Here is a 25,663-nt window from a genome sequence, read left to right as displayed (position 1 = left end):
CCATATAAGCGACCGCTTATGGCCACACACATACTTATAGCGGCTAAAGATAACCTTAAAATAAAGACGAAACAATGTTTTGAACTTTCCAAATTTCGTTTCCGCTTTCTAGCTAGTTGAGGTCCAAGAATGATTTATTTCGAAGCTATTCCATTCTATTCTACTATTGCAGTTCTAAAGCCAACAATTATCCATTTGTGTTTCCATCTCCAATTCTAGCCTAATTATCAAGTATCCACAGCGTTCTCACACCCCAAAGTGACTGGAAAGTAGAAACTTTGCCATTCATAAGTTTTAAAATGCATACATACATGGAGTATGTACCAAGAAGAATGTTTGTATGCTAATTAGACCACTCGCTGGTACTTCACACACACACACACACACTCACACACTTTTACCAAGTTAAAGATACAGATCTTAACTAGCTAATTGCTGGTCATTGGTCTCCTCTAGCCACATGCATTTTGTGGGTTAACAGGTGATGTAGAAACATCTTTGTTAATGTTGGAGAATTTCCCTATGACCGCTAGCCAAACATGACACGCCCACACCCAACGGCCCACCGCCTCTCCTTCCATCTGTACGGAAACTACATACATACATACATAAGTAATAATTAGCATAAAATTATTGAACTAATTGCTACATGTGAAAGATGCTCAATGTGGGAAATCTAAAGCTCTAACCATTCATTAACTGTCTCAATGGTTCTAAGTGCATCTGCAGATTGAAGCCGATTGAAATTTTGGCTAATTCGATGTGAGTTTTGTCTCTCAATAAATTATGCAATTCAAGTGGTGCAACAACTTTGAAGCACCGCTTAGCATTCCCACATTTGTCAACACCATGGAAGGCCATTGGCAGCCACATGGGACAAGGTATTTCGGTTGCTTCAGAAACCACTCCTAGATGTAATTTAACCAATTGCATTTGTTGATTATTCGTAATATGGATGTTAATAGGCAAATATTTGGAAGTATATGCATAATTTTCAAAGAATCATCTAATGATAAGTTCATTTTATTTAGGATTTATGTCAATGTTAATGCAAACTAATGGCAGTTAATTTGCAGTGTGTCCTTTGAGGGTATGAATAGTTCGATACGGTTGTGTGGAAACATTGTCTGGCTGCTGGCTTTGGCTTCCTTCTGCTTTGATCTATGGGTATGTACACGGTTGCCACTTGCCATGCGGCAACATAAATTCCCCCAAACAGCAGCCAGCGGACGGATATTGATGAACGGAGCTGGAGAGCATCAATAGCCCAGTTCATTTGCACATCGAGCCGCAATTTTCGCAGATTTATCATTTTTATCGTGCAGCAGTGAAAACCAAAATTTATTACAGTGCGAGGTGATGGTAAATAGATGAACATATATATGTTGTATGTATGTAGAAACCAGTTCCAAGGCCGGAAACTTTTTGATGACCCCATCTGATGCAAGGAGGAAGGTAGATCATTCTTACGCACATTGCCGTTACCACGATTCACTTTTCCTTCAAGCAAATCCGTGCCACACCCTGTTTTGGGTACTACTCATGTGGGAAAAAACTACGCGCTCCAAGCTGCTTAATTGATGCTAAATCTCCAAATTGGATAAGCGAGTTGGAGAGTTGTGGGCCTATCGCGTGTCCAGATGCCATCGTCATCAGTTTCACTTGCGAGTAGTTTAATACCAGGCAGTTAGGCTGACTGGCAGGCTAGGCAGGAGGTAGGGCCTAGGCAAATAAATAACCTGACAGCCGGAGGGCTTTGCATCTCTTCGCATGCAAATGGCCATCAAGATCGTGATCTTGTCCTGTTATGAGTCAATCAGACGCCTCTGCCTACATTGTCACCATCACCTGGTCGATCTGATGCCAGCGGCGCAGATAGGAGAAGAGATTGCCAGCTCGAGATTGTTGCGATTGGATCATAAAACTTAACGGCCCCCAGAGAGGGTTTTTTTTTTTTTGCAAGTCCATTGCATAAATTGGCAGCCAGAATGGGCTTATAAGGCGCCGCTTCTTCATTCAGCTGTCCGTTTGGCCAAAATGTTTATGAGTTGACGAGGACAACAGGCAAAGGCGCAGGCAGGCAACCATCCGACTAGCTAGCTAGCCCTACCGGGTGGGTCCTTCTTTCATAATTCCTAACGAATAACAACGATAAATGCTACTTGTACGTTCGGTTTTTGCTCTTCTGTTTTATTAGGCAAATGGGCATAAGACATGAAAAGAGCCGCTGGCCGCGACAGTGTGTTGCCATACTCACTTGCCGAATCGGCAGTCGTACAGTCACCGGCAGTGCAATTTGCTTAAACTCTTTGTGGTCCTTTTCACCCACCGTATAATAAATAATAAAGTCTCTTCTAAAGCCAGCTTTCGATCTTTATTGTGGCGGCTAGCCACACTTCTACTTTATTATTAATCAACTTTCATAAACACATGCGCCTGCCCAGGTGAAACTACACCAATTCAAAATTTTACATATGCATACTTTGCATATTTGGCAATCTAGAGTGTTCAACACACCTCAATACCAACCAGAACCACTGTCTTTGTCTCTACCTTGCCAGCATCGATATGCTGCCTGATCGGCGGCACAATCAAGCTGAACTCAGTGACAGTTTGGCCCAACTTATCCGGATACTGTTCGGTGACCAGCAGCGGCACATTCAATACCTTGCCGGCTGCCAGCTAAAATGAGAAACCATTTGATTTTCCCAGCCATTATGTTGTCACTTTTTCGTGTCTCTTACCAATTTCTTGGTGTTTTCGATAAGCTTTGAGAGCAGTTGTATTCCTACTTTTAACTTCTATAGCACGTCGCGTAGCAGGAGGAGGGTCTTCCGCGGCAAATGGTATGGGCACGGCGCCTATATTTTAGATATATGAGATATGATATGGACAGGGCATTCAGTATCGGAATAATACCGGCAGATCGAAAATATTCCAAATCATCGATTTATAATTTCATGAAACAAGCGAAACAACTGTTAAAAGTATAATTGACAAAACTTATAATGTTTATATTGATTTTTTTTTTTTGTATTACATTTATTTGAAATTTAGCTCTACCCGCGAATTATTGTAATCGAGTGAAGTTTCAAACCAGTGAATAATTTGTACTCTAAAACAAATTGTTTTATGAATTTTAAATTCAAAACAATTGTAACGGAATTTGGTATTTTCACAGCAGAGTTAAAAAATACCAGAAACCATTTTTTAGTGTTGGAAAACTGAATTTATTTGGTTGGGCGAATTGGCACTTATGTCTTTGTTGGCAACCTCGATGCCATTTATTTACTAAAATTGCTCAAATTGCCCATTCACTATTCAAAATAAGGTTTCCTTTCCAGATAATTTTATAATAATAACATGGAGTAACACTCACGAGGAGCAGTCGGTTTAATGTTTGCTGGGTATTCTTTTAGGGATGGATAGCATAGTCCCAGCTCTGTTTCGCCGTATGGATTGAAAAAAGCGAGAAAAACTGGCGAATTAGCAACACCAAAAAAAAAAAAACAAATTTTGATACATATTAAAATAAGCAAATAAATGTAATTTAATTTTTACTCCTCCCAATCTTTAGGACGAGCACAAGTACACAGAAAATGTCTGCCAGTCGAGATCAGCCGGGAACTTCCAAGGAGACGTCTTTCGAAGAATTTTATGTAGAAGTAAGTTTCGATTTGGCCCCCATTTCATTTTAGAAACCAACAACAACACGGGAGTTACCATTTCCATCTTCTTTTGATATGAAACAAATAAGTAAACGCCTTTCTGACTATAATTCGCAGGTCAAAGAAATTGAAAAACGCGATTCCTTACTAACACCTACTCAACAAATTGCACGTTTGCTTCGCCCAGGTTCCACATATTTCAATCTCAACCCCTTTGAGGTACTGCAAATAGAGCACGATGCCGAGTTGGCGGACATCAAGAAACGCTATAGGACTCTATCGTTATTGGTTCACCCGGACAAAAACCCAGATAATAATGAGCGCGCCCAGTTGGCATTTGATATAGTGTCACGTTCCTGGAAAATTCTCGAGAATGACTTAACGCGTAAAAAATGTCTGGAGGTGTACGAAGAAGCCAAGGGTCGGACAGATCAAATGGTAGATTTGTTTGTTTACCTCATATTGAAGTAATATTATCTTCATTTTTGCTATTGCATTTTAGATTGCTGAGAAGCGAAAAAAACTTAAAAAGGAGGGGCGACCAACTGAGCCTATTCCTGAAGATGATCCCGTCAAGTACAAGCATGCCATATACGTAATGGTAATGAAACTGTTTGCCGATATGGAAAGACGACGACAGAAACTCGACCAACGTGACCAGGAAGAACGGAAGCGTAAACGCGAAACAGAAATCGAAGAGGAGGAACGTGTTAAAGCTGATCGGGAATGGCAACAAAATTTCGAAGAGTCTCGACAAAGTCGAGTAAATAGTTGGCAGGATTTTCAATCGGGAGCTGGCAAATCGAAGAAGACCAAGAAACAAAAACATATGACCGGCATGATGGTACCGCCAAAATTTAAACCGGAGACACGATGAGAACTTTCGATAACTATAAAGAAATATTTTCGCATATTTTTACAACTTCACACACAAGCACATTTTTTTGTATAAGTCTCCTTTGGAATTATAATTATAATTGTCACATACATGACCTTTATGCTTAAGTAATTGAATTTATCCTGGTGTTTTTTCTTTTTTCTTTTGGTAGTCTGTTCCACCTCCTCATACATTCAGAGTTCCGTGTATAAACTGGCCGTAAAGACAATGTCTCGCTTGATTGCTGCCGATGCCTCTTCCATTTTGGATTGCAGACCTGGGTTTCCTATGCGTATGGCAGCTGTTTTTACATCGCGAAGCGTCTCATCCAGCTGCTGGATACATCGAACAATGATTCCCTCCTGAACCTCGGTTAGTTTCATGATTTCAGCAAAAGGCTAAAACAAAAATATACTCATAAATCTATTAGCCGACAATTGTTAAAAATAATATAGATATCGAATGATTATTACCTTATTTCTAGCCCACTCATAAACTACCTCGAGTAGGCCAAAATTAAGACGATTCTCTGCTTCGATCTCGGCTTCAAAACGCTGTTCCTCGGCCAGTATGGTATCGTTGATTTGCTCAAAAGCAGCTACACATGCCTTAAGGGCATCTGGTATTACAGGTTCGCCTTGAATTTTTGCCTGAAACACCAGACTCGATAGAAGGGCAGCTATCTCAGCCGGTTCCAAATCATTGAACATATTGCAGAGAATTAATTCGGTAATAAGTAACTCGTTTTGCCCCATTTCACAGGCCACTTTTCCCTTAAGTGTCACCTCGTCCAGTTCGTCAATATAGTTGAGAGCACGCAGAACTTTGAGCTTATTGCAATAATTCGGATACAAAGTGAGATTCTTTGCCGAATTCTTAAAGCGAAGTTCTTCGATGTGTATCTCTAGCATACGTCGTTCGTAGACCTTGGCAAACTCCTGCTCGAAGCCTGCTATATTGGTGTGGGGCAAGACTTCGCCCACTTGTTTCTTCAGGTGATTCACATAGTTAATCATGGTCATTTCGCTCTCGGCATTAACATTTATCTCCTTGCTAAGATTCACAAACTTTATGCAATCCGGATTGGCATTGTATGCCTCATTGAGCTGATGTAGCTCTGTCACGGCCTTGACCACAGTGGCGCCTGGTGGAGCATCTCTGAAGCGTTCTAATTGGCGTTGCTCCCAATTGCGTATAATGATATCGGCATCCACCTTGATGAGAGACTTTGTAATGTTTACAATATCAATAGCTTTGATGTCGAAAACAGCATGACCACCGATGCCCTCCGGCTGGAAAAACTGATGCTGTGGCGTTAGTGAAAGGATCTTGTAGTAAAGCTCATCTCGCTGCAGACTTTCTTCCTTTGCCTTGTACTGATGGTCTAGCGCCAGAACTTTATAGATAGTATCTTTGCCCAGTACAGATTTAATATTGAGCAAAATGGCCAGCTTGTTGTAATGCTTTCCTTGAGTGATTACCAAGACTCGCCCTACTTTTAGTTCCTTTTGAATTTTCGGCTGAGTAACCACAAATTTCTGCAAACCAAAACAATGCATGAGAATGGAATTTGACATTCACAAAAATTACAGAAATATACAAACCATGGAGCGATGCTTTTCCTTCCAATATTCGACAGATTTGTCATAGAAGTAAATGAGTGGCTGCAAATGTTCACCTAAAGTGGGAAGCATCGCAAATTTATCTTCAGCCAGACGCAACTCCTTTTGTTGAGTCGGTAATTGCAATCTCTGGTTGAACTCCTTAAAACTGAACTTCATAATATCTTCCACTTTGATGCTCTCAATGCGAAGGCAAGTCAAGATGACGGCATAGCGGAGTATAAACTGTGATTGTAGCTTTTCGGGCAGACCCAGGATCATCGGTCGCAATTCCATTGTAGGAGGCACATTGCTCTTACAGAGCAATATCACAGTACCATTCTCGTCGTGACCACGCCGGCCGGCTCGGCCAGCCATTTGTATATACTCGCCCGGCTTGAGATTGCGGACTTCGAGTCCATCGAATTTTCTATGCGAGTCAAAGATCACAGTGCGGGCGGGCATATTTACGCCCATGGCAAAGGTTTCGGTGGCAAAGAGTAGCTTCACCAAACCATTTTGGAAAAGCATTTCTACAATTTCCTTTAATATCGGCAATATGCCGCTATGATGCACACCAATTCCACGCTCCAGGGCATCTTTTAGAACCATTACTTGTGGTATAGTGCGATCCGGTGGCTTCAGTTTGGCCAAACACTGCTGGAAGAATTTGCGCACACCTTTCTTTTCCTGCTCGGTGTTGAGATCCACACATTGAAGGGCTGCCACATTTTGGTCACATCGATTGCGGGACAAGGTGAAGGCCACTACGGGCATCTTATTGCTGCGCTTAAGAAAATCAATTAGCCCTATCCAAATCTGGCGGTCCTGTTTGCCACCGACAAAATTCTTAGGACCGCTAATAAATGGGGTGCTTTTGGTCTTTGGTGCCTCCTTTTTACGGTCGCCGGGATTTCCCTGTTCCGGCTTGCCACTGGCATGGGTCTTTGAGCCACCACTCTCGGATTTACTCTGCATTTCCTTCTTGCGCGCCACGGCTTTTTCGTAGTTTTCTTGAAGATACTTGCCTTGAGCATCCACCAGGAGAAATATGTCATCGCGGCTCTTCCCGCCGGCTCCTGTATAGAGGTAGTGCATCAAAGGCACAGGGCGCTTCAATGTGCTAATTACATAGACTTTGCGCTTCTTGGTACTGCCCACCCAATTAGCCAGCTCCATTGTATTAGGCACAGTGGCACTAAGCATGATGATATTGACGTGCTCGGGCAATAATATGATAACCTCTTCCCACACATGGCCACGTTCCGGGTTGTTTATGTAATGGACCTCATCGAATATGACATATTCCAGATCTCTGGTAATATCACTTCCACAGTACAGCATGGAGCGCAGAATCTCCGTGGTCATAATTAGGCAGGATGCTGTTGGCTCAATTTGCAGATCTCCGGTTATCAGACCCACATCCTTGAAAGTCTTCCGAAAGTCGCGATACTTTTGATTAGAGAGAGCTTTAATTGGCGATGTGTAAATAGTCCTGGTAAGATCACGCTTGGACAATGCTATAGCATACTCGGCAACCACTGTTTTGCCAGCCGATGTGTGAGCTGCCACAAAGACATATTGACGCTGCTCTAATTTCAATATGGCCTGCTTTTGGAACACATCCAGTTCAAAGGGAAAGTCCATGGCCGGGCATGGGATTTGTTCCTTAAAATTGGTAATCGGCTGACTTATGTCAACCATTTCGGCCCACTCACTGTAGAATGTTTTGTTGTTGCTGGTGGATATACTTAAGACCGGTTTTAGATCAGCTTTCATTATCTCGTCATCGACATCCTGAAACTCGGCTGGAAACTCTGGAACATTTCGCTTTAATCCTTCTTCGTCCTCAGTTTCTTTGCGAGTGATTTGCATCCACTGTTGAACATCCAAGTCCTGCTCCAGATTCTCCAAGAGATCAACATTGCTTTCGCTTTGTGTGGCCTCCACGACCTTGCCCTCCTGATTCTGATTACTGCCAAAATCATAGCCCGCTGCAAAACCAGGAGGAATGGTCAGTAACGTGTCTCCAAAGTCAAAGTTATCCACATTCAACGCGGCCATCTCCTCTTGCTGTTCATCGAATCCGCCGGGCCAAAATGGATAGTTCATGTGAGAGCCACGAGTAGCCTCCTCCAGTAAGCCCGGTTCCCGCTGCATTGACATCGAGTTGTTGGCATTGGCGCCCACATCCTCCAAATCAACTTCTACAAACTCCAAAATCTCACCACTCACGAAATCCCTACGTGGAATCAACTTGGTGCTCCCTGGTCCCTGAGGCACTTTTAATATTCGCATTGGATCGAACTTCCTAGGCAGCACATCTGGGAGTGGATTATGGATAGATATATCCGGATTGAGTATGTAATTACGAAGCTTTTCATAGTTATAGGTATTAAATCCACTCGTATCGCCCATCATGATGGATCTGGCCGATTGGATTTCGGCAATATAAAAAGTGCAAAACTAAACAAAGATAAACAACAACAAAACTCATGAGTAATTGGTCACACTAAACGTCATGGGCATAGGGTAATTAAGTTTTTGGGGGATTTTGTGTCGCACTTACTATTTTGCAATTCTCACATCTGTCTGATTTGACAGAACAGTTTAAAATTACTTTAAAACTACTTATTTATGTTTATATTTATTTTTTAATATTTTTCTAGCAGCAGTTTCTGTGAAACCAACACTTACATCTGTGGAATATACAACAAATTGTGGAATTTCTGATCTTTATAGTTTACATCCATAGTTTAATATTTTCCAACTAATGGAAACTTTAGCCAAATATTTTAATTTAAAAAAACGAGATTGTCTTGCGAATTTTTTTCAATTGCCAAATAGAATACTTGCTCCTCTTGTTAGGCTTTTTATTTAAAGTTTAGCTAATAAGTTTTTTATGTAGAGCAGAAACTCCTTTACTGGACACATAATTGGGGCGACCATCGTTTGTGTGTTTCCTCTCTGGCAACGATCCATGTCCACCCAAAAGAACCACCATTTTTTCTTTGAATTGTGTGCTTAGTTTTAGACTAGTTGATTACTTTTTGCGGAACACCTCTACTTTAAGGGGGTGACATTTTTCGTCCGGCACCTCAGCCCCAACTGGAATGGATACGTCTCCTTGTGGGCAAGCACTAAGGGCTACCAATAGATTCATATCGGCAACAAACTCAATAAAGTCCCCCTTAATGGCTGGACTGGGCTTGCAGAAATATTGTTGGGTCTCCTTGGTGAAGCCAGTGCACATAAATATGTTCCACACATCATGCACGTCCTGCTCTGTGAGTCCGCGCTCCTCCACCACCGCTTTAACCAGCGAACTGTGACAGCTGCCAACACGATCTTTACCCGTTATCAGTTTATAAGTATAATCATCACAGCGAGTACCGATTACATCATGCAGTGCCCCCCCCATCTTCATCGATTCCGTATCCAGCCAGAGTGTCAAAAACAAAGGTAGCCATGGGACGTAGATAGGGAAGACAGCTCCAGAGACGATCGTATGTCTTGAGATGGGCACCATGCAATTGACGAGTTTTCCCCGAATAGAAACGCTCTTGGGTATTTTCCAGATTCCAAAAGTTTACATCCCCCACCTGAGAACCCTCATGTACTGTTATGCGGCATAAGTCACCTGTTTGCATAGTCCAGGTGCGAGCTTCACGCTTAGGAACCACCAAAGTCTGTATCAAAGCGCCAGTTAGGGCTTGGTAGCGTTTGTCCTGCAATCAAATGGTTAATTAATATTTATAAACGTCTCAAATTTCCGACCCACATCGTATTCATCTTTGGAAACAATGGAAGCTTCGGGCTTGTCATAGCAGATTATGGGTGGGTGCTTCGCATAGACACGAGGCTTGAAATCACGTCCACACCAAGGGGCTGGTGCTGCTGCTGGTTTTGAGTTGCTCATTGTTGGAATGCTCGATGCCGTAGCGCTTTTATAACTGGCAATACGATTAAGGTTGGTCTTTTATCAATGGATCATTAATATACAAAGCGAAAATGGGGCTTATCGTTCAACCTACACGATCGCTTGAGGTAAGACTATCGATAGTTTTAGTCTAACCCATGGGCGTACGAAATAGGGATTAAATCAGGAACATATATTTACCAACCATTAAAATGAATCAAAAACTTTAAATTTTACAAAAGTTTTGCATTTTTTTACAATTTTACATAATAAAGTTTTTAGCATTGCAAGGATATTACTTAAACATTTGCGTTTATTACAATGGTTGAAACAAAAATTAATTTAATTATTAACAAAATGTTATGATTATTTTCGATGTGGGAAATGGGATACACATGGAAGTAAAAACAATTCTCTATCATATGTCTGGTTACTAGATGATAGATGATGGTTGATAGATGATAACTTGGTCTTTATGCATAATCGATTGAAAAATAATACTTAGCTTAAGTTGTAATAGGCTAAATGGAAATAATATCTAAAGTTAATTGATACCTTAACTGCTATATCCTGTTTGTGTCTTGGGTGTGTGTGTTTATTCGTCAATTAACGCTCCCATCAATATTGTCGAGCCATTCTTCGAGCAGAATACGCAAATCTTTTTTCGAAAACTCCTGCGGCAGGGGTAACCGTTCGAGCGCAACTCGCAGAACTGAGCAAGACTCCATCTCTGGACAGACAATGCACATGCCACGAACGAGACAGCTTAGGTTCTCCGATATTTCACTCTGGCACAAACGATGCTTGGCCGTGGGACAGGGCAACAGGCTAATCCGCGAACAAAGATCACTCAACTGCGGCTTTAGGTTTTCCCACCGTGCGTGGATATCCGCAATATTGTTCACATTCGATATTTGTTTAAATTTGGTACTAATATCGATAAAGTCCAGGAATATCTGTCCCTGATTGGCCCAGTTGGGCACCTTGACCTGCTGCGAGCATTCAAACTGTCTGAGCATGCTATGCAGATAATCCAATTTGTCTGTAAAAAGAAATTAGTTTAGATTAAATTGATGGGAAGAGCCAACCTTCCGGCCAACTTACTATTAATAATTGCGTCGGGAGCAATATACTCGTAAATGACGTCATGGGCCTCCATCCAATGCTTTGCCTTAAGCAAATATTTCGCCTGCATATGTCGTTGACCAGAAGCTCCAGCACTGATAGCTTTAGCATAATCTACCCAGGTCTCTGGAACACCCAATTCCCGTATTACAAACCGCTCTCTGTCACAGTGAGCTTCTTGACTGGAGTCGGTAATATTACGTTGAAGCATCTCCTGGACAGCTCGTTCACGTTGATTGCGGTTTCTTATGTGGAGTAACACAAAGACGCCCCAATGCCAAAGCCCTTCGTTTTCCAACTGGCTAGCAAATTCAACATGCAGGCGCGACTCGCTTAGCTCGCTGCAGTGACGGTAGCCAAGGGCCATTAGTGTTTGCAATACAAGCCAGCTAAGACGGAAGTCCATAGGATCAGCAGTGTGGGTTATGGGATTGAGCGTGGCTTCCATTGAATGCGAACGCTTCGAGTGAAGCTGCAGCAGATGGTAACGCATATCATAGATTGGTTTATCCCCGCAAGTGGCCGCCGTAGGAGCCCCCTTATAGCTGGGAACGGGCGGCTCGGCGAAGCCCTCTTCGGACTTAAAGGCGTTGTCGTATGCTCGTAGGGAATCTGTTATCGAAGAGGTAGGTGCTGTAAAGTACCACAATTGAAGGGCCAGCACTGTTAGCCAGTTATTATCCTCCATGAGATTTATGGCACCTTGAGAAGACAGCATGAGTGGCACACCAGCCGCCAGCATATACATTTTTAGGCGATCTATGTTTATATATTTGTCTGCTTTGCTTTGTTGCCAAGCGAGGAGTTGCTCCTCCACGAGTAATCGGAAAACAGGCCCAGAACTCAACTGGGCCAGTATTAGAGCCAAATTGGCATCGTCATAGTTGAATGCCAACTCGCAAGCCTCGCTTACTCGATGGCATCTAAGCAAATCCAGCATGTGTTCCAAGTAACCATTCTTAGTAATTTTCTTCGAAAGTAAATCTTCGCTGGCCAATGTATTCTCCAGCCACTCGGAAAGCAAATTACGCCGACATACAACCATATAATGGGAGTTAATATTCAGATCAACAAGTTCCTCGTGATCACCCCACAGTGCAAATAAGAGTGACCAAACTGAAACGGCGTAGCCTTTCGGTCGGGCCAAAATGAATCATTTTGTTAGCCGTTCCCAAGTGCTGGGCAATCAAAGCAGTGCCACAATCTGCTTGTAGCCATGGGCAATCGCTGTCAGGGACCTGCTCACAAATGCAATACCGTAATTGTGCCTCCAAATGAGGCACAATGGTATTGCTAAAGTTCTGATATCCATTTAGAGTGTTAAATTGTACAAATTGCAAGATATTGTTCGAAAAGTCATTACGCAAGCGGCTGGCGAAGATCAACGAAGCAGGCAAAGCAGCCCGACCAGTGTCTAAAAGGAATTTTCGTTTTAGGATCAGAAGATGAAAGATTGGTTAGATTGTTTGAACATACCTTCTTTAATGCGACGCATATTGTTGTATGTATTTGGCACCATTATCGTATTCTGAGGACCAAAACTCAATTTAAAACTGTGTCCCCGATAAAAACCCAAATCCGCTACCCAATGTCGGTTCAGTTCATAGGCAATGGAAAGGTCCAATGGAACTATTGCGGATAACATTTTGCGTGGCGCCACCTTGGGCTTGCAAACGAAATTGAAGGGCTTTACCATAGCCACTTCTTTCTCTGGTCCACTGTCCGCTGTGGCCATAGAAGAGGCATCCTCTGATGCTTCCACATCCCCATCCCGCATCAGACTAGCCACCGAGACTGACGATGACACAGGCAAGCAATCCGACTCTGAGGCTGCTGTCGGCTCCTTCCAAGCCATTAGATCTGGTTTAAAAAAGTTATAAGACGGTTGACGCTTCGACCGTTCGACTGGTGCTTGTTCTTCCTCAGTAAAGAGAGAGGATTTCATTAGCTGCATCTTGTGTGGTTCATTGCCCACTACATCTTCGGCCAAAATGGCTGTGGGGCTTGTCACCGAACGAAAACGTGTTGCTGGAGCATCAAACATGGAAAAATCCGAACCAATGCCAGCTTGAAAAAATTGAGTCTTGTCCATATGGAGGAATTCGGCGGATTCGTCCATGGGGCGAAAACTGAAGTTGGAGACACAATTTACAAGATTTTTGGGATCGAGAGAGCGTGCCGCCTCCTCAGATATTCTTTGGGCCTGTCGCAATGAAGCCAAAGTCATTTTGTCCTTCTGCTGTTGCTCCTCGAATGCAGTCATTTTTGCTTTTTTGGGATCGGTGGGCACAGTTTCTAATTCATCTTCTTCGTCGGTGTCGTTTAGGCCGTATTTAGAAAAATGCTTTACCCGGAAAACCCAGCTACCTGTCTCCGGGCGATATTCAATGAAACGTGTCTCATTCTTGTCGCAGACACGACGAAGCTTTCCCTCCCAATCCATTTCGATAAGGCGCTGAGAATCCTTGATGGCTTCATGTATGGTCTTATCCAAAGGCCAAACCTGATCCAAGGTAACTTGAGCATCCCGATTTAGGCCTTCTCCAAATGGCGGTTTATTCTCATCATCCGGATATACAATGATTTCCTTATTACGGAAATGAACTATAGCAAGAAGAGAGATGATATTTCGAATTTAGTCTACATTTAAGAATGGAAAGGGATAAACAACTTACCTATCTCATCCAAATTGAGTCCAGCGACATCAATCTCTTTGCCGAAATAGACATTACCATATCCTTCTCTTCCTACAGTGAAATTAGGCACCACACAGGAACCATCCTCTGATAAATATGATTTAAGATCGTCCAGAGACGGAATGGTATAGTAGCCCGCACGTTTCAGCACGATTCCAGTGGGATGCGGTTCCTCTGAATCTGCCTCAATGGCCGGACGAGAGAGATTTGTTATCTTTTCTCCTTCCTGGGAACGGCTTAAACTCTCACTGGCCTGGTCCGTAACGTATGTATCCCTTCTGGCTATGGCACTGGCCTGATCTTCAAATGAATTTTCCGGTATGGTAGACACTGATAGACGCACTGTGGACGATGGGCGATAGGTATCCAATGGTTTGCGGGGCACCAGCTCAGTAACCGTACTATTGAGAGGTGAACCAGAACGATCCAAATGGCCAGCTTGAATATTCTGTTGTCGTACTTTCTCCAAGTTGTTGGGATGCAACCAGGATTCACGACGAGTTTGGTCTTGATTAGGAGCAGCAGCAGCTACAGTGGACGGAGACGGCTCATGGGGTATGACTCCTGAAAAGGAATCGCGTTCACTGATCGACGTATTGGACGGCTTACCCTCTCCACCCCGTCCCCTTGGCGTATTTGGGGCTGACGTGGATCCAAAGGAATTTGTATCAATGACCTTCTCTTTTGGTTTGATAACCAATCGCTTGGCGTTTGGCTTAAGATTGAAACCCTCCACGCTGGCATCGAACTCTTCGAGTCCATCGAAGAGTGCCTTCCGATTGACCGAGCTACCCATGGCTTTAACTTTCACATGTGCCTGATTCTCCTTAGTCGAAATCTTAAACTGATTGCTACTCATATCCAGCACGGCCTGTTGGGCAGCGGGATTGGTGGCTCTTGTTGGATCGGCATCGCTTTGCTTTAGATCCTTGAAAATTGGCGTGTCACCATATGGCGAGGTTACCTTTGCCAGGATTTGTTGATGGATGGGTTGTTGGGATGCCATTGATATGCCCATGGATGGCTGACTGCCAATAAGTCCACCTTGCATTCCTGTATTGCCACCCAAAGTACCAAAGCTGCCACCTAGGGATCCGCCTGTGTTTCCAAATCCAGTTGAAGCGGCGCCACCAAAAAAGCCACCGCCTATGGGCGCCGCAGCCGTGCCACCCAATGTGGTGCCTCCCCCAAAGAGCCCTCCAGGTTTGGCGGCATTCCCAAAAAGCGATCCTCCCGTATTGCCAGCATTGAAGTTCAGAGGAGCAGCAGCTGTAGTCCCAAACCCACCAAATGCCGATGTTGCCGGCTTATTCAGTGTTGAGTTAAAGAGGCCACCACCGGCTCCAACGCCAGCGGTGCCTGCGACGGGATTACTCATGCCAAAAGCACCTCCGAATCCCGTATTGGCTGTTGAAGTCGCACCAAAAGCAGGTGCCGCAAAGCTAGTCGCCGGCTTGGCGCCAAACAATCCACCACCGGCGACGGCTGTACTGGTGGCCGTGGAGCCAAAGCCACCAAATCCAGTTGAGGAAGCGGTTCCCGTTGCACCTAAACCAAAGGCGGGTTTATTTGGATCGTTGGCTGCCGGAGCACCAAAAAGGGAAGTCTGCTGGGTCCCAGCAGCTGCGGTCCCAAATCCTCCAAAGCCAGTAGTTGTCTGTCCAAAAGCGGGCGCTGCACTTGTGGCCGGAGTCTGTCCGAAAAGCGTGCTGCCTTGACCAAAAGCGGGCTTTGCTCCGAATGGATTGGAAGCATCTGCCGCGGGAGCCGCAAATCCCGTATTTGTTGTTGCTCCAAACGGTTTTTGAAGAAAACTATTTTGCTGGGCAGGAGCACCAAAAGCGCTGCTAGTAGCCGGTTGGCCAAACGTCGAGGCACCAAACAGACCCTTATTTTCCGTTGCAGCTTGACCGAACAGACCTGTCGAGGCCGGTTGCGCCGTGCTTCCGAATAGACCACCAGCAGCTGGCTGTGTTGCTGCAGTCGCATTGCCAAAACCAAACCCGGTACCAGGTGCAGTGCCCGCTTGTGGGCCTTTGCGTCCATTTAAATAGTCCTCTAAGCGGAGCTCTTCCAATGATTTTAGTTCATATTCCTTCATTGCTGTGATGCAATGCTGTTTAGTATTGACATTGTTCGGCTGGCCACCTTTCATTAGGGTATCGGTGCCAATCGATGGAGAGTACTTGGCCACTGCTGTGCCGGGATTGACGCCAGCGGCACCTACGGCGGGTGTCTGCGGCTGAGCAAAAGCCGAGGCCGCTCCACTGCCAAATACATTTGTTGTTGTTGCTGGCGCCGTTTGACCAAAGCTGGCGAATCCTGTGGTGCTAGTCACGGGTGCTTGCTGACCAAACAACGATGTCGGCTGAGCGGCGGCAGATTGGCTAAACGCGCTGATACCCAGACCGGCGGGCTTACCAGCTCCGAATGCTGGAGCGGCCGCTTGCCCAAATAAAGATGTGTTCGGCTGGGCCTGATTGGCACCAAATATATTCGATGACTGCTGCGGCTGCGCAAATGCTGCAATGGAGAACAATATAAATTAAAACCAAATGGAAATACGCCACCATCTTAGATCGAGTTCGATTCTAACCTCCAAATGTGCTGGGAGTTGTTGTTGTGCTGCCAAAGGCACTGGATGTTGTTGCTCCACCAAAAAGTCCGGCTGTGGGCTGAGCTGGTGTCGCTGCTGCGCCAAACAATGAAGGTTGCGTTGGCTGGGCTCCAAAGGCAGAAGTGCTACCAAATGCTGGTGCTGCTGGCTTCCCAAAGGCTGACTGGCCAAACGGCGTGGCTGTCGGTGTGCTGGTAAAACCGAAACCAGTGGATCCAGTGCCAGCTCCAAACGGGGGGCTTCGTACCACCAAACATGCTGCTTCCTCGCTAACTAGGCGATTTTACAGTTAAATAAAACACACAAATACACATATACTAGATGGATGCCAATGCCAAATGATATCCTTTGTCCTTGAACGAATTTCACCAATGGATGCAAGACTGATAACAGTAATTGGGGATCCCCTTCGGTGATTCACGTAATAATTATATGTAGTTAATACTAAAAGTATCTCTCCGCAACAACCACTTGGACTTTTATAGATAAAGGCGCAAAAATTTTTCCGTCAAGCCGCGCCGCTAATTTCACCACACTAAAATTCAGTGTGGCCAGATAATCATTTTTAGAAAAATCTGCAAAATCAGGACTGACGTATTTTGTGTTATTTAATTTTAAATTATTTTCTTTCTCATTGTACCTGTAACTTTATTTTTTATTTTTTCATATAAAAAATGTGTATAATTACAGCTAATCATATCTTATGCTGTGGCCTTCGGCTTGTATTGGCTGAATTTTCATGTTGATGTATTATTTACATACTTTATACTAATACTTTTTATATTACATATTTACTAAAAATAACATACATACATATGTATGTATTATCTTAAAAATGTTTAGAATTCATACAGTTTGTGAAGATTGCCTTGGGACTTTGTTTCCTTAGGTAGTATGTTATGGGAAAGGTTTTCAGAATTTGTTACTGCAGCTTTTTATATCAGATGGAATACGATGATTTTACTTACCACTTTACCTTACATACTATATACATAAATAACGACAGGTTGGAACTATTCCTTGGTTCATTCACGGAGACTTTCGAGGAATTGCTATAAAACCGCAAATTGCAGGTTCTAGGTCAATATATTGAAGGATGCCAATAGGTATTAATACATACATATAATCTAATCAAATAAATTATAATCCAATCAAAAAATTGTCTCTCTATAAGTTTATTCGTTTGTTTGACCTTTGCAGCTGCTTCAATGCATAAAACATTAAAAAAAAAGCTAAATTCAAGAAAATTAAAATTTTTAATTAAATTTTTTTCGATGTAAATAAAAATATTTACTTTTATGTTTAATAGTCATTGTCGGCGTAAAAAACTTGAAAAGTTTTAGACAGAAGCCTGCCATTGGAGTTCCTTTAGCGAAAAACTTAATATAATTAAATAATCAAATCCAGCTCACAGAAATATTCTGTTTTTGTTAATAGTTTTTGAGGCTTAGACAAAAGGAAAAAATTTTTAGATATTTACCAGGCTAACAAAATTTTTAAATAAAAGCAGCGAGCAAGAAGAAAAAAAGTGTTCAAAGTAGCAAGCAACGAATTATTGCTGATAATAACTTTAGTACAAGTTCGAATTTTCGTAAACTGTTCAAAATAAATTTTTCCTTAATTCACATGAATCGAAACATGTACATATGTATGTACATATGTATGTAGGTACTTTTGAGTAAAAAGTGGTGGCTCACTTGGGAGATTTTCACACATATGTATGCAATAGAGAAAAAAACAAAATAATTGATATCTCTGTTTAAAAATCTATTAAAAATAATATAACTAAGGAAAAAATAAAATATTGTGTTGACAAAATCACAGTGTACAATTTTATCATTTTTATACCCTTGCAAAAAGGGTATATTAATTTTGGTCAGAAGTGTGCAACGCATAGAACGAAGCATCTCCGACCATACAAAGTATATATATTCTTGATCAGCACGACGAGACGAGTTTAAATAGCCATGTCCGTCCGTCCGTCCGTCCGTCTGGATCAACGCAAACTCCTCCTAGACCGTAAGAGCTACAGAGCTGAAATTTTGCACCTAGGCTTGTATATACTGCAGGCGTTGTATATCTCGGATTCACCCGGATCGGACCACTATATCATAGCTCCCATACAAACCCCAAAGTCACGAACAGTGACTTTTCTCAATAACTTCGTTATTTTCTATGTTATTATCGTGAAATATTAAAGAGTTTATTACGCTTATAAACGACTGTGCCAAATTTGATCAAGATCGGATAACTATATCATATAGCTCCCATAGGAACGATCGGTCGAAAACAGTGACTTTTGTAAATAACTTCGTTACTTTTACCGCGATTGCTTTCAAATTAAACATTTGTTAGTTTAGTATATCTGTTAATGACTGTGCCGAATTTGATAAAGATCGGGTGACTATATCATATAGCTCCCATAGGAACGATCGGGCGAAAACAGTGACTTTTGTAAATAACTTCGTTACTTTTAACGTGATTGTTTTCAAATTAAACGTTTCTTAATTTAATATATCTGTTAATGACTGTGTCGAATTTAATAAAGATCGGGTGACTATATCATATAGCTCCCATAGGAACGATCGGTGGAAAACTGTGACTTTGGTCAATATCTTCGTTATTTCCTATGATTGTAGGCCATTCTTTCGCAAACATAAGCCTTTTTAGATAAAACGTTCTTCCACATTGATGGCTAATAGGTAAGGAAAGAGTTACCAAAAAAGTTGCAAGGGTATACAAACTTTGACGCGGTCGAAGTTAGCCCCGGCCCTCTGGTTAAGTTTAATCCCAAAGAGCTAAAGGGCAATAGAAAAAAAACAGCACTTTATAAATTTGTTTCAATACCATTTAATAATCATTATGAGCCTTTGACTTGATGTTTTCATACAGCTTATAGCGAAACAATAATTTTAAATTTATAAACTATGTGAAAAAAACGATTGAGGTGTGCGTAAAATTTAGGCTTTCGACTTTTGCTGATTAAAAATTTCAAAAGCTATGGCCTAGGCGGTGTTTGAAGATTTGGGGTAGGGCTTGGAGGGATTTTATCTCTAACCACACACATGTTTCTAGTCCTTATACTATTGTCTGCTTTTACATTGTTTATACACACATATGTATACATTTGGCAAATTATAGGTACCTACAGTTGTTCCTTTTGATCTTTCCATATCTCTTAAACTAAAGAAAACTTAATATTTGAAAAATAGTACTAATTATCAGTTATAAGCTTAAGAGTTAAGTCATTTGTTTTGCGGGGAAATTTAAATTTGTATGAAAACATCGTCATAATATAACATAGTACATCATACATATTGGTTTTTTTTTTAGAGCCATTAAATATATGAGTGTTTGTATTTTATAAATCGTATATATATATGTATATATATCATATAAGTAAATACTTTCATGTCGTTACTCGCACATATTATTTCTTCTTCAATTCAATTCAAAAATATTTTCTCCCAAAACAAATCTTATGCCATCTTAGATAGTTTTTAATAATGTCGTTTATATAGCGTATATATATTTCAATAATGGTAATATCATTGATCATTGATTGAACTAACTTACGAAATTCATACAAATATCATTCATATTTAGTTGAATTCATTTGAGTATATATATTCAAAAATGTATTTAAAACAATATATGTAGTTTACAATTCAATAAAGCCCACATATTTTTTTTTGTGCAATTTTCTACACGGTGACACAGAAGAAATATAAGTATAAACAATATAATTAATACGAATCAGCAACTTAAGCTTAATATCACAAATTAAAGAAAAATACATACAATTATAACAGCGCAAAATATAAATTGAAATGGTCAAATAATACATTAAAGTTTGGTCTAAATATAGGTATACATATATAGAGAGAGATATTTAGATGTTTTATAAATCTTTTTGTGTAGCTACCATTTGTTTTTCTTCAGCAATTTTATGCTTTGAGTATTTTTTTTTGTTTATAATAAAATATATAAGCAGTTTATATTATTGTAGAGTATTTCATATTTGTGTAGATCCAGTTTAGAGCGGATACCCCAAAGCAGCGGTCAATAAGGGTTCCCAGCCCCGATTGATTTCAGTGTAGAGCGCAGTACACCGTTCGGCTAGCGATTCCTCATCGTCCATCACCGTGATGGGGAAAAGATCATTCTATAAATAACAATAATGATTACGTTATGTTATTTTCTTGGGGGCGCATTTTGTGCACTTACATTCTTGGCCTGCCAGAGCTGCTCGAGCAATCGTAGGAAACGTTGCATTTCCATGCTGCTGGCAAAAAAGATTACTAAATCATCTTGGCACTCCAGGGGCGCCTCTTGACATGAAAACTCCAGAATACACCACCAAGTCTCACTATGTGAGGATATTTTTATTCCAGTCATGGCCTTAATATCAGCACATGTGAGAATCTGCAGTCCAGAGTTTTTACCATATACACTGCTCATCATATTTTGCTCAGATGTCTTGATGGCCAGCGGTGTCGGTGCCATTGATTGAATTTGCTTTGTGGGTGTGGAATTCAGAGTGCCCCGTGTGGGTGTGCTCAGGGTAGAGCTCATTAGGCTGCTTGTCTCAAAAACGCTGAGTAAATCTTCCTCACACAGCAGATTTTTAGATTCAGGATTGAGGGGTAATTGCTCATCTGGCATAACCTTCATCTGAATCTGACGCAATGGTGCCGAAAAATCCTCACGTAAGGTGATCAAATGATTCTGTGTTACTATCAAGGAGCAACCCAATGTCTTGTGTTTTTCCTGCAATTCAAATAACTGCAAAAAGTTTTAAAATGAGTTTTAACCTGGCGCTTATATTTGACTTTATTCAACTTACACCACTTGCCGACTGTAGTAATGCTTGTAGCCATTCGGAGGCCACATACTCATCTGGAGCGGCCAATTGCAATAATTCTTTCTTTAGCAATATCTCAAAGCAATGCGGACGCATTGACTTAACAGTTCGTCGAGCTCCCTGGCACTCAGCCAAAGCCATTGCCCAGCTTGGAAGTTTTTGATTTGAATCATGGAACATGTACAAAACACCAGCCCTAAGCACAATAAATTAAAGCATAAATATATGTGATATATCATTAAGAGGGCGTCCACTCACTTGAGCAAAAAGTAACCCGGCTGCCAATGAGCCTTGCAATTTGCTTCTTTAACACGTTGATGCATGAGAAATCCTTTCATATTAGGACCCAGCGGCTCTTGATCGTCTTCAGTAACAGTTCCAGCCAAACTAAGGCCACCTCCGACTGGTACATTGACAACAGCATAAAACATCCAACGCTCATCTTTACCCACACAACTGTTGGCCCTCACAAATGCCTGCAAAGGTGCCAAATGTTCCATAGTCAATTGACCAACAGCGGGTAGAGTAGAACCGCTTCGTCTGGCACACAACTCCAGATTCGCCACCAAAGCATCTGCTGGATAGGGACCACCAGCCAGTAGTACCTGCTGCATATCACGAGTACTATTGCTAAGTAAAACCGTATTGCCAAATGGCCCCATCTAAAATTTCAACAAATAAGACAAAAGAACAATAATCCAGCAGGTATTCTTACCAATATAACATCCAGATCTTTGTAGGCCAATACAAATTTGGCACATAGACAGTTTCGCACCAAATCTGTCACATATAAGGACCGATCGGTCAGTAGAACTAAAACCGGAGTCATAAAGCCGTCTTGACTATATCCCGTGTAGAGTTTGAAAACCTGTTCCGAAATGAAATTGTAAAACTTTGAGATTGCATATCAGAAGAGATTATAACTTTACCTTCATGAGCTGCTCTTTTGATTCACTTAAAATGGGCAACGTCTTGCCATTGAATATGTCTATAGATATTTCTCCTATGCCCAGCTCAAAATTGGACACTTCCGATGTATCAGACTCTCCCATATTTATTAGTTCACGGCGCGGTGAATTGGCACCAGACATTTCAATTTCCATGGCTATTTCCGCGTTTAGATCATCAATTAGCTCATAGTTTTTGGGTCGGGCACCTTTTACATACAACTGGGTTGAGCCAAGAATTTTCTGCTCATTCTTTAATTTATCGGCAAAGAAATTATTACGTCTTATGGATGTCTCCATGATTTTCTTTTGTGTAACATTGCGTAGAAATCGATTAATTAGTGATGTTTTTGCGGGCGGTGGCTTTAAAAGCTGCGAGTAATCCACATCTGTATAGTCGACAATAACCAGGTCACTATCAGCCACTGAACTGGGTTTAGTATCGGTATTAATCGTATCCGTAGTTGTTGTTATAGTGAGTATATCATCAAAATCATCACTTAGAATAGTGCTCTTTGAATCGCGGCCACTACCGCCACGTGCGTTGAGATAAGTACAAGGACTATGTAGACTCCGACTGTGCAACTGCAATTGATCGCCGTAGCGCGCCGGATGATTAAGTGGTTGACCACGTTTCTTTAGCGGCGAGGCCAAGTGACGAGTTTGACGCTCAACTTGTGCAAGGGGTTTGGGTAGGGAGCAGGAATTGGTATTGGTATGGCTGTTGCTTGTGGTATTATTGCTAATGGAGCTAAGCTCGGATATGGTGGATGAGGACTGAGCATTGGGTAGCTGACAAATTGGTGAAGCTATCTTCTGCTGCTGTTGTGATTTGTTCATTTTCTTGGCTGTAAAGTAATAAGTAAATTTAGTTTATTTTCGTATTTAAGTCTTTTTTTATTCTTACCAAAATAACTATCAGTGGCCACCTGGTGTTCCTTATCTACAGCTGGCGAGGGAGTACTCGCTGTGGAGTTGCTGCTGCTCTCCTTCAGACTACGGAAGAAATTACTAAATGTCTTGGCTATGGGTGCCGCCATAAATGATGATTTCATTTGACTAGCTGGCTGGGCTATGGGGGTGTTTTGCTCAAGAAGACTAGCCACATTGCTGTGTTGCTGCTGCTGATGCAATGTATGGTCTGTGTGCGATTGGTTCTCATCATGGGATGTCTCATATGAAACACCAGTATGCTCAAAAACAGTGCTCTCACAATTTATTATGAACTTGCTGCGGAATTGCTGATGTGGCGGCTGCTGTTGATTATTGTTGGCCTTAGCATTGACATTAGTTCCAACTGTCTCCATTTGTTTATCAAATTCGTCTTGACGTTGGAGCAAAAACAATTGATTTTGGTTTTGTTTTTGTATGCCATCCATTGGGGTGTTGGAACTGGTACTGGGACATTGCTGGTCATCATTTTTATGCCGCAACTGCTGATCGACATTGTGAACAAATTTTTTCACATTTGCCGTCTGTTTATTGCCATCAAGACTCTTGCTTAAGAATGGTTTAGCCTTTAGAGGAGGCGATGAGGGAGACAATGCCAAATTTGTTTGGTTTTGTGGCTTAACTTTATGCTCCGGTGTTTGTTCTAATTCAGGCACACATTCAATTACCGCTTGTAAATCTTCCGAACCTTCGGGGACTCCACGTTCGGGTAAGGGCATGGTAAAAATGCTTTTCAAAGAGCCAAAAATCATTTTACTACTATCATGGACATTAAATTTTTTCATGCGTCCATTGAGGTCCTGCTCATGAATTATATTCGTTTGACGTTTAGGTTTCTTCAGGCAACTAGATTTCGGTTTTTTCTCTTTGTTCCATACTGACTTAGTTACTCCAATATTAGGCTCCGAATAATAGCAATTGTTGCCTGAATATAGAAAAATTAAACAATAAAAAGTGAGCTATAGAAACCTCTACCTTATTGCTTACCAATCAAATTGTTATTGACCTGGCTCATGCCTATGCAATCGCAGGAGCTACTCTTACGATTGGTATTAGAATTGGGCTCCTGCTCATCCGAATCTATGCTGGAGTTAGAGCTGGTGCTGCTGTCCATTCCATCTCCGACCACTGATTGTGTCGGTGGGGCATATTCAAAGACTCCAGAGTTATCGTATTGTAGTCCGTGCGGCTCATTGGTATCATATATATCTGTGTGCCCATAATCAAGCACATCCGAGCAAGCATTTCGATAGACTAAGCGTCGTCGACGTCCAGCACCATTACCACCACCAGTTGCTCCGCTCTCGCCATCATCGTCATCGTCATATCCGTCAAATCGTCCTGCAGCCGAGATTTCACTTGGTCCTTCTGCCTGACCGTTGCCGCCATCAGCTCCATTGCGTTCCACACACCAAGAATAGCGTCCTGCTGCTCTAGCTACTCCCCCCGCCTGTCCTATGGCTAATTTGCGTCCATTTTTATAAGTAATAAATCCATGCTCAATGTGTATATTGTCGGTCCGGGTGTTCTTTAGTATATCCTCATGAAAAGATACCCTCTTCTTTGGTGCTTTCGGCGCTGATGATGTCTTGTGCACCTTGCGCCTATAGACAATCTTTTCTGTGGCGTCAAAAGTAGAACAAGCGCTAGTTATCATTTGAGCCTCTTCAACTGCAGCTATAGCAGCAGTTGCCATATTTGAATTCGCATCGGCTGCTGCTGCTGCAGCCGTTTCATAGGATCCAATGGATTCGATCATTGCATCGCTATTCTCCGAGTCCAGCATCTGGATACCCGAATCACTAGGTGTGGTATCCTCCAGTGTACTTGAATTTAGACTAGAACTCATTTTATCGCCGGGCGATACTTTACTAGCACCCAGATTGTTGTTCGCCTTGGCGAACTGAGGTGACTCCATGGTTAATTGGTATTACTCGACTTTTTGTGGATTTTATTAAGACCTTCTGTCTGAATCAAAACAAATAAAAAGAAGAAAAACAATAGACAGTTTGTGTATCTTCATTTTCTTGCAATTAATCAATAATACATATTGCACACTGCGCCGCAGCCGCATCACGTCACAGTGGAAGTGGGTAAGGAAAGAGTAGAGTGGGGGGAGGAAGAGGAGTGGAAGTGGTTGGGAGTCACACAATCTCTTTTCAGTCGCTTTTTTTTGCAAGGCTTACCAACAGAGTATCTAATTGTTTTCCATATCACACTTGTTAAGCGAGTGTTTATTTACTTTATTTATCTATTTACGAATGTTTTGACTTGGGGTTTTCTCCGAATTTTTCACATTTTTGTTGCAAACAAATTAAGACAAATGAACAATCAATAATAACAGCTGATTGCCATTTGAGAGTGTAACCAGTGTTGCTGTTTTCCCGATAACAAAAAA

The 25,663-nt window shown here is 41.9% G+C and overlaps 5 protein-coding genes across 6 annotated transcripts; 1 reads left to right on the top strand and 4 right to left on the bottom strand.

The window, feature by feature from the left end:
* The first annotated feature begins 3,455 nt into the window (after positions 1–3,455).
* LOC137582286 (dnaJ homolog subfamily C member 8) lies at positions 3,456–4,682 on the top strand. Its single transcript, XM_068296764.1, has 3 exons — positions 3,456–3,665; positions 3,786–4,106; positions 4,171–4,682. The coding sequence occupies exons 1-3, from the start codon at positions 3,600–3,602 to the stop codon at positions 4,543–4,545; spliced, it is 762 nt and encodes a 253-aa protein (XP_068152865.1). The 5' UTR covers positions 3,456–3,599; the 3' UTR covers positions 4,546–4,682.
* tst (twister) lies at positions 4,562–8,622 on the bottom strand. Its single transcript, XM_068296763.1, has 3 exons — positions 6,150–8,622; positions 5,019–6,083; positions 4,562–4,943 (listed from the first exon to the last, which is right to left on the bottom strand). Exons 1-3 carry the CDS (start codon positions 8,565–8,567, stop codon positions 4,740–4,742), a joined length of 3,687 nt encoding a protein of 1,228 aa, XP_068152864.1. The 5' UTR covers positions 8,568–8,622; the 3' UTR covers positions 4,562–4,739.
* Positions 8,623–8,774: 152 nt separating this feature from the next.
* On the bottom strand, positions 8,775–10,209 carry LOC137583200 (uncharacterized). Its single transcript, XM_068298131.1, is given in 3 exon segments — positions 8,775–9,564; positions 9,566–9,874; positions 9,928–10,209. Coding segments are annotated over 3 exon segments (822 nt in total). The 5' UTR covers positions 10,066–10,209; the 3' UTR covers positions 8,775–9,189.
* A 151-nt stretch (positions 10,210–10,360) lies between these two features.
* On the bottom strand, positions 10,361–17,031 carry Nup98-96 (nuclear pore complex protein Nup98-96). The gene is given in 7 exon segments (XM_068298130.1): positions 10,361–11,107; positions 11,170–12,322; positions 12,324–12,604; positions 12,667–13,794; positions 13,866–16,409; positions 16,483–16,741; positions 16,743–17,031. Coding segments are annotated over 7 exon segments (5,823 nt in total). The 5' UTR covers positions 16,761–17,031; the 3' UTR covers positions 10,361–10,667.
* Positions 17,032–20,523: 3,492 nt separating this feature from the next.
* prd1 (pruning defect 1) lies at positions 20,524–25,629 on the bottom strand. Of its 2 annotated transcripts, none has more exons than XM_068297545.1 (9): positions 25,452–25,629; positions 24,253–25,233; positions 23,222–24,190; positions 22,297–23,162; positions 22,083–22,235; positions 21,626–22,029; positions 21,350–21,563; positions 20,731–21,288; positions 20,524–20,668 (listed from the first exon to the last, which is right to left on the bottom strand). In XM_068297545.1, the coding sequence occupies exons 2-9, from the start codon at positions 25,181–25,183 to the stop codon at positions 20,540–20,542; spliced, it is 4,224 nt and encodes a 1,407-aa protein (XP_068153646.1). In that variant the 5' UTR covers positions 25,184–25,233; positions 25,452–25,629; the 3' UTR covers positions 20,524–20,539. The 2 variants fall into 2 exon arrangements, with proteins under 2 accessions (XP_068153646.1, XP_068153647.1); XM_068297546.1 differs by having other exon boundaries at positions 24,253–25,229.
* Between the last annotated feature and the right edge of the window lie 34 nt (positions 25,630–25,663).

The sequence above is a fragment of the Drosophila tropicalis genome, unplaced genomic scaffold (assembly GCF_018151085.1).
Source record: "Drosophila tropicalis isolate 14030-0801.00 unplaced genomic scaffold, ASM1815108v1 contig_859, whole genome shotgun sequence".
NCBI lineage: Eukaryota > Metazoa > Arthropoda > Insecta > Diptera > Drosophilidae > Drosophila > Drosophila tropicalis.
Note: the sequence above shows the minus strand (reverse complement) of the source record. Positions and strands in the feature narration are given on the sequence as shown.

Excerpts from the sequence above, each read along its gene's own strand:
- tst (XM_068296763.1), bottom strand. The coding sequence starts at position 8,567 with ATGATGGGCGATACGAGTGGATTTAATACCTATAACTATGAAAAGCTT. Across the intron at positions 6,084-6,149 it reads AGGAAAAGCATCGCTCCATG|AAATTTGTGGTTACTCAGCC; the intron begins GTTTGTATATTT and ends TTTGGTTTGCAG. Across the intron at positions 4,944-5,018 it reads ATGAGTGGGCTAGAAATAAG|CCTTTTGCTGAAATCATGAA; the intron begins GTAATAATCATT and ends TTTTTGTTTTAG.
- LOC137582286 (XM_068296764.1), top strand. The coding sequence starts at position 3,600 with ATGTCTGCCAGTCGAGATCAGCCGGGAACTTCCAAGGAGACGTCTTTC. Across the intron at positions 3,666-3,785 it reads TCGAAGAATTTTATGTAGAA|GTCAAAGAAATTGAAAAACG; the intron begins GTAAGTTTCGAT and ends TATAATTCGCAG. Across the intron at positions 4,107-4,170 it reads AGGGTCGGACAGATCAAATG|ATTGCTGAGAAGCGAAAAAA; the intron begins GTAGATTTGTTT and ends ATTGCATTTTAG.
- prd1 (XM_068297545.1), bottom strand. The coding sequence starts at position 25,183 with ATGGAGTCACCTCAGTTCGCCAAGGCGAACAACAATCTGGGTGCTAGT. Across the intron at positions 22,236-22,296 it reads CAAAAGAGCAGCTCATGAAG|GTTTTCAAACTCTACACGGG; the intron begins GTAAAGTTATAA and ends ATTTCGGAACAG. Across the intron at positions 20,669-20,730 it reads AGCTCTGGCAGGCCAAGAAT|AATGATCTTTTCCCCATCAC; the intron begins GTAAGTGCACAA and ends TGTTATTTATAG.